The sequence below is a fragment of the Cucurbita pepo genome, chromosome 11 (assembly GCF_057944985.1).
Source record: "Cucurbita pepo subsp. pepo isolate OVF chromosome 11, ASM5794498v1, whole genome shotgun sequence".
Lineage (NCBI taxonomy): Eukaryota > Viridiplantae > Streptophyta > Magnoliopsida > Cucurbitales > Cucurbitaceae > Cucurbita > Cucurbita pepo.
The window spans coordinates 7,398,148-7,406,226 of NC_141808.1; the positions used below are offsets into that span (position 1 = coordinate 7,398,148).

An 8,079-nucleotide genomic window follows, 5' to 3' on the forward strand; every position below is an offset into this window, starting at 1 on the left:
ACTACCCAATGAGGAACATCCTATGTGTACTACTTATTTTTTTTCAGCCCTAAAGGGGAACCCATGCTCAATATAAAAGGAAAAGGAAGACCAAGAGGAGAAGAGCCACATTTTGAGGAGAAAATCGAATTACATAGCAGCAGCTTCTGCTACAGTGAACTGCTGTGAAACTAGAGAAGAAGAAGAAAAACCTAATCCAGCAGCGGTTGACAGCAGAAGGAAAAGGAGACCAACAAGGATTGATTAGGGCAAAGAGGTGGACGTGAGAGCTCAAGAGAAGGGAACTTTCATTGACGAACGGCAACAAATCGGGATAACTCTCTATTTCCTTATTCTCTTTACTTATTCCATCAATTTTACATGATGAAGATGCGGATTCCTTTGTTTAATTCAGTTTGTATGGAAAGCATGTGAGTTTTAGAGAGAATAGCATCTAACAATTGTCAATGGGCCGATGTGAGAAGCAACTCAGGAAGGAAGACTCGAGGAGTACTTGAAGTTGATGCTTTGTCCTCTATCAATGCTCAACTAGCTTTGGTAACTAATATTTTACAAAATCTAGCGTTGGGGCAAAACTCCATGATCAAAGCACCAGTCCATACAGCTGCTGTAATTAACCAGACAACATCCGAATCTTGTGTATATTGTGGAGAGGAACACACCTTTGATCAATGTCCAAGCAATCCGGCCTCAATTTTCTATGTCGGGAATCAAGTTAGTCAAGGCAACCCGAAAAATAACCCCTTCTCAAATACTTATAATCCGGGGTGGAGAAATCATCCAAATTTCTCATGGAAGGAACAAGGCTCGTACAACCAACAAATGCCCCCTAAAGCAAATTACCCTCCGAATTTTGGATTACAAAATCAATTGACATATGGTTCTCAACAAGCCACCACCCAAGGGGAAGGAACTAGCCAAGCCCAACACATACTGGGAACATCGCTTGAGAGCCTAATAAAGGAATATATGGCTAAAAATGATGTTGTGATACAAAGTCAATAAGCATCATTGCGAAATTTGGAAGTTCAAGTAGGTCAATTAGCAAATGAGTTACGAAATAGACCTCTTGGTAAGCTGCCAGCAGACACCGAAATGCCAAAAAGAGAGGGAATGAAACAATGTCAAGCAATAAAGTTTAGAAGTGGGAAAGAAATACCTAGCAGAGGAGAAAAAATTAAAGAACACAGTGAGAGTCGCACTCAAGAAACTGCTGATACACAACAGAGAAAGGAGAAAGTCATTGTGCAAGAAGAGAACAACAAAATGATGCAGAAGCTGCTGTACAGAAAGAACACAGCAGAAATTATGCAGAAATTGTGAAGCCTCCTAAAACACAAACATCAGTCAACAGTGGACAAGAAAGTAGAATATACACACCAACACCTCCTTTTCCACAAAGAATAAAAAGAAAGAAGGAAGAAGCCCACTTTGAGAAGTTCATGGACATAGTTAAGGAAATTCACATAAATATACCATTAGTTGAAGCTTTGAAGCAAATGCCAAATTATGTGAAATTCTTGAAGGATGTGCTCACCAATAGAAGAAAGTTTGAAGAATTCAAGGTGGTACCATTGAATGAAGAGTGTAGTGCAATATTGAAAAACAAGATCCCGCTAAAGGAGAAAGACCCCGGTTCGTTCACAATTCCAATATCAATAGGAGGGAAGAAGCTAGGTCGAGCATTATGTGATTTGGGATCAAGCATTAATCTAATGCCGCTGTCTATTTACAAAAAGTTAGGTATTGGTGAAGCTAGACCAACTATAGTCACTCTTCAACTAGCAGATCGATCTTTCACTTATCCCGAAGGAAAGATTGAGGACATCTTAATTCAAGTTGACAAATTCATATTTCTTGCAGATTTTATCATTTTAGATTATGAAGCCGATCATGATGTTCCAATTATTTTGGGGAGGCCATTTTTAAAGACCGGAAGAACATTAGTCGATGTCTACAAAGGAACCATCACGTTAAGAATGGGTGACCAAAAAGTTGAATTTAACATCAATGGCAGCATGAAATATCCAGCAGTGACAAAAGAATGCTCAGCAGTGTATGAATTAACAGAACAACCAGCGACCGAGGAATGGGATGATGGGGAAAGCGGGCAGGAAGAAGACAGCAGCTGGAACGACAGAACAGAACAGTTAGCAGTTTTAGGTCAATTCAGCAGAACTTTTGAGTCACTAGAATGTGAGGGAAGAAAGAGTTCACCGATGAGACCATCTATTGAGGAAGCGCCGCAACTGGACTTGAAACCACTACCACCTAACCTTAAGTATGCTTATTTAGGTGACAAGAAGACACTACCCATCATCATATCAGCGACACTATCCTCGACTCAAGAGGATATGCTCCTAGAAACATTGAAGAAGCACAAGGGGGCGATAGGTTGGACATTGGCGGATATAAAAGAAATTAGCCATTACTATGCATGCACAAAATACAATTGGAGGAAGGAAAAGTTAAGTCCATTAAGCAACAAAGAGGATTAAATCCCATGATGAAGGAGGTTGTTAGAAAGGAGATTCTCAAATGCAAACTGCAGCTGGTTCAGTTCTACTCAATGTGTTTCGAAGAAAGAAGGGATAACAGTAATGGCAAATGAGAACAATGAGTTGATCCCCACTAGAATAGTGAATGGATGGAGAATTTGCATGGATTATAGAAGGCTAAACAAAACGACATGTAAGGGTCATGTTCCCTTACCATTCATTGATCAAATGCTTGATAGGCTTGCTGGAAAGTCACATTATTGCTTCTTGGATGGTTATTCGGGATACAATAAAATTACAATCAGTCTAGAATATCAAGAGAAAACTACATTCACATGCCCATATGGAATTTTTTCCTTTAGACGAATGCCCTTTGGACTATGTAATGCTCCAGCGACATTTCAACGTTGCATGATGGCCATTTGTACAGATATGGTAGAAACATTTATGGAGATATTCATGGATGCTTTTTCGGTTTATGGAGAATCTTTTGTGACTTGTTTGTGCAATTTAGGGAAGGTTCTACAAAGATGTGAAGAGAAGAATCTTGTACTGAATTGGGAAAAATGTCATTTTACGGTCAATGAGGGAATACTGTTAGGCCACAAGATCTCAAGAAGAGGAATAGAAGTTGATAGAGCCAAGATAGAAGCTATTGAAAGATTGAATCCACCTACGTCAGTTAAAGGTATAAGAAGCTTTTTCGGCCATGCATGGTTTTATAGGAGGTTTATTAAAGATTTCTCCAAGATTGCAAAACCATTGTGTAGTTTGTTGGAGTCAAATAGAAAATTCGTTTTTGACAAACAATGCATGACTTCCTTCCAAGCATTAAAGACAGCGCTGACCACAACTCCTATAATGTCAACACCCGATTGGAATTCACCATTTGAGTTGATGTGTGATGCTAGTGGCCATGCTGTGGGGGCAATATTAGGACAGAAAAAGAGGAAGGTACTTCATCCTATCTATTATGCAAGCAAAACGTTGAATTAGGCTCAAGTGAATTATACAACCACTAAAAAAGAATTGTTGGCCATAGTATTCACTGTTGAAAAGTTCAGAGCTTATTTATTTGGAGCGAAGGTGAAAGTGTACACTGACCACGCAGCAATCAAGCACCTAATGATGAAACCGAATGCCAAGCCAAGATTATTAGATGGATTCTACTGTTACAAGAGTTCGAGATAGAAATCGTGGACACGAAAGGAGCTAATAACCATGTAGCGGATCACTTATCTAGAATGGAGAACATGGAAGAAAAGGTCAATAGCAAAGAAATTGATGATGCATTTCCGGATGAATAGCTGCTTGGGATAAATAGCAATAGCAGCAGCTACAGCAGTAGTAGAATGACAGCAACTCCATGTTATGCAGACATAGAAAATTTTTTGGCTTGTGCCATCATACCCGAAGAGAAAAATTATCAACAAAGAAAGAGGTTTTCCATGAATCCAAAAGTTACATTTGGGATGAACCTTTTCTTTTTAAACAATGTGGAGACGGCATAATGAAAAGATGCATTTCAGACAGTGAAATACCAACAATTCTTGAACAATGTGGAGACGGCATATGGAGGTCATTTTTGAGGGCAAAGGACAGCAGCCAAGGTATTTCAATCGAGTTTCTATTGGCCAACAATTTTCAAAGATGCAAAAGAATTTTGCAAGGGTTGTGATCAATGTCAAAGGACGGGAAATATCAGTAAAAAAAAATGAGCTATCCCTGAATTCGATTCTAAAAGTGGAACTTTTTGATGTATGGGGCATTGACATTATGGGACCTTTTCCGCCATCTTATGGGAACTTATATATTCTAGTGGCTGTCGACTATGTGTTCAAGTGGATGGAAGCAATAGCTTGTCCATCCAACGATGGGAAGACGGTACTCAAGTTTTTAAAAAGAAACATATTCACTAGGTTTGGTGTACCAAGAGCATTAATTAGCGACGAGGGAACGCACTTTGTGAACAGATTGATGAATAGTATTTTAGAGAGATACAATGTAAAATATAGAGTGGCGACACCTTATCACCCACAAACCAATGGGCAAGCAGAGGTCTCCAACAGAGAAATTAAAAGTATTTTGGAAAAGGTGGTACAACCCAACAGGAAAGATTGGTCGGTGAAACTTGATGATGCATTATGGGCATACAGGACAGCCTTCAAAACCCCTTTAGGAATGTCTCCTTACAAGCTAGTTTTTGGGAAGACATGTCATCTACCCCTGGAATTAGAATATAAAGCATTTTGGGCATTAAAGAAGTTAAATTTTGACTATACAACAGATGGAGACTTGATGTAACGACCCTAAATTTCCACATATCTAGAGTCGCCACTAATGTCTCATGCTCATCTCTAATGCAGAATAAAAATCTAAGAATGCTCATCTTTATTAGTGGAAAAATTTAAAACTTCAAAACATTGGAAAACACTGTCGGACTTACGTGTTTCAAACATCATGCTGAAGTTCAAAAAGATGAAAAAAATAAAACGATTACAAATTAAATAATATAAATGAATGAAATGCAAACACCCTATCCTAACCAACACTAGGAATTTTAAATATGCAACTATCCTATGCACGCGCCACAGTCTCTGATCACGATGCCACCGTTAACTGTACATGGGAACCTTGCTTTTACCTGAAAAACAATATGGCACACGGCCTGAGTATTTCGAAGAAATACTCAGTAAGTGACCCCACTATAGGGGTCATGCTAATGCAAACACATGCAATCATGAATTAGGGACCTATCTCTAATCATCATAGGGGTGGCCTCCAGTCTCAGACAAATTGGATGTGTAGTACTTCCCTATACACGACTCACACATACGAGTGTGAATCCCAGGGCGCTCGCACACCCCCTGGACCCTTTGGTCAAGCTAATATATAGCGACGTTCGGAGGTCAGCGGAACCCCATAGTGTCATGCGCCTCATGAACACCCTCATCTGTGCGCATTCGCACCTATGCGAATTCGCGCTCATCATAAGGTGCGCGTCCGCACTCATCATCTCTAGGAGAAGTAGCCCTATGCTTATGAACATACAATATGCATGAGGTCCCTATAAATCCATCGTAATGTCTCTTCTGACACAACCCTCTAGTCTCATCTCTTTGTTACTCTAGGTAACACATGCTCGTTGATATTTATATTAATATCATTTTCACGCTCTTAGGGTTGTGTCCTATGTCGATCTAACGACATGATGCAATATGGCACTCATCATCATCTAGCATGCTCAATATGGAAACCATCATCATATTAAGGTAAACATCATGCAATCATCATACTCATCATATTGCCACAAAGTGCATCAAACATATCAAGTACATCATTCATCAAAATATGTATATACTGCACATATCATCAAGCATCGTCATCCACACATCATCATAACTCATACAATTTTTTAGCCTATCCTATAGTAAGGCCACTTACTTGGTTGCCCTTGGCCGAAGTACTCCCTAAATAGCTAAATGTAAGCTCCCGTTCCGTAAGAGCTGCTTCCTACGTCGCCGGGGTTTGTTTCCTATCACACCGTTCATCACTTTTCGTTAGTATTTCACAATTAATTTCCCTATAATTCAATAAATGTGAAATACGACTCTAAAATGGCCTCAGATACCTTAAAATAACCTGTAACATGCATCTAACATGCTTTATATAACAATTATATAATCATCCATTCCATGCAATAATATAACAATTTATATCTATCACTCATGGAACCTTAAACATGCATACTATACATTATAACACTTATAACGTACTTGGAATGCATGAAACATGCTTAGCCTATGGTGGGATTTTAAATCTATATGACATACTTTATGCATATACATGTTCTATTTAATTAAAACATACATTCATAATGCATAATTAATTAAACACACTAAAGTGGGTTGGTTTTGGCATTTTAAAGCAAGCAATTAACTAAATTATTACATTAATAATTAAAAATAACTTGAGCCGCTCCCGAGGACCACGAACTTGGCGAACCAGCCCTTAAAAACGTTGAATCGGACCCCAACAGCAGAAAAAACACCCGAACCGCCTCTTCCATCTTCTTCGGTTCTATTTGCTATCTCTTCCATTTTCGATCAATTACAATCTAAAATGGACTCTAATGACTCCATAATTATTACAGACCTTTTTTCATTCATTAAAGCTCATACACATTAGACTTATTACAATAATTGTATCAAATGAAAGCATAAAAGAAAATGCCAAAACCAAAACCATCCACTTTAGCAACCACAAATTTCATTCCTGAAATGGTACCCACCATGATCAAATTAATGTAAATAAAGTGCCTAAAACTTGCTCTGATACCAATTGATAGTGTTAATATAACACATGCGGAAGCAATTTGGATCTTAGGCACTTTTAGAACATCAATTATAGTAAATAACTAGCATGTTCATAAGTATTAAAACTTAATAAGTTTAGATACTAACCTTTTGTAGTTCAAACTTCTTTTTCCTCACGAACCAGTTTCGAACCACCACTAGTGTCTTCAACACTATTCTCCGGCCTTAGAACGGGATTGTGAAATTCGGTGAGTGACTAAACTTGGGAGGGATTTTGTATATGTGAAGAGAGTGTTTGTGAGAGGTTTTTTCTCAAGGTTTTTCACCAAGAAGAAGAACACCTTCCATGAACCATGATCACTCTATTTAAAGAGTCATGTTTGCATGTTCATGCAAATTTGAGATCACCAAATTTTGACACTTAAAATTCCACTCAAATGTTTGGGATTATGTGGCAAGCATGCATGTTTGAGTTAACCAAATTTTGACACTCAAAATTCCACTCAAACTTGTGGGGTTTATTTGGCAAGCATGCAAGTTTGGTTAAACCAAATTTTGACACCTCAAAATTCCACTAACATGGATTTTTCCATTAAAAGAAGTCAACATTTTGACTTTCTTCATTTTAATTCAACAATTAATTTGAATAATGAATTTCAAATTAAAGTAACATTAAATGATTAATTAAACTATTTAATTAATTCAAATGCCAATCCCAATCAATCCCGACACATAATTGATTAAGATATTTAAATCTTATTTAAATATCTCAGATCCTCTCTTTTTGTTTAATTCGTAAATAAAACAAAAATGCGGTTAAATATATCGTATATATGTAGTGCATATTCCCTAATTTGAATTCGAACACTTCGAACTCACTCGTCACACTGTTCTATGGTTTAGTCCGACATGAGCTAGCAGAGGGACCTAATGGACCTATAGATCATGGGCTCCAACGATCCAAGATTAACCGGTTAAACTCATTAACCTTGTTAACCAACATTCGTTAACTACTAGGACACTCCACTATAGCCTAGTAGTTGCACTCCCCTCACTATAGATATATTTCTGTCCATTTGATATAACCATGATTAGTAAGTTGATCCTTCACAAGTTGTTCGTAACTAGAGCTGGGTCAATTTACCGTTTTACCCCTAAAGTTACTTCTTGTTCCTTATGTCTCACTGATCCTCTAATGAACAATTGGTTTGTGGTCCAACCAGTAAACCGAATCCCTCTCAAGCTAATGAGAGGGTGGGGCCCCT

At 38.0% G+C, this 8,079-nt stretch overlaps 1 protein-coding gene across 1 annotated transcript; it reads left to right on the top strand.

The window, feature by feature from the left end:
• Window positions 1–1,394: 1,394 nt before the first annotated feature.
• LOC147790200 (uncharacterized) lies at window positions 1,395–2,498 on the top strand. The gene has a single exon (XM_087128624.1). It carries the CDS (start codon window positions 1,443–1,445, stop codon window positions 2,496–2,498), a length of 1,056 nt encoding a protein of 351 aa, XP_086984750.1. The 5' UTR covers window positions 1,395–1,442.
• Window positions 2,499–8,079: the final 5,581 nt, after the last annotated feature.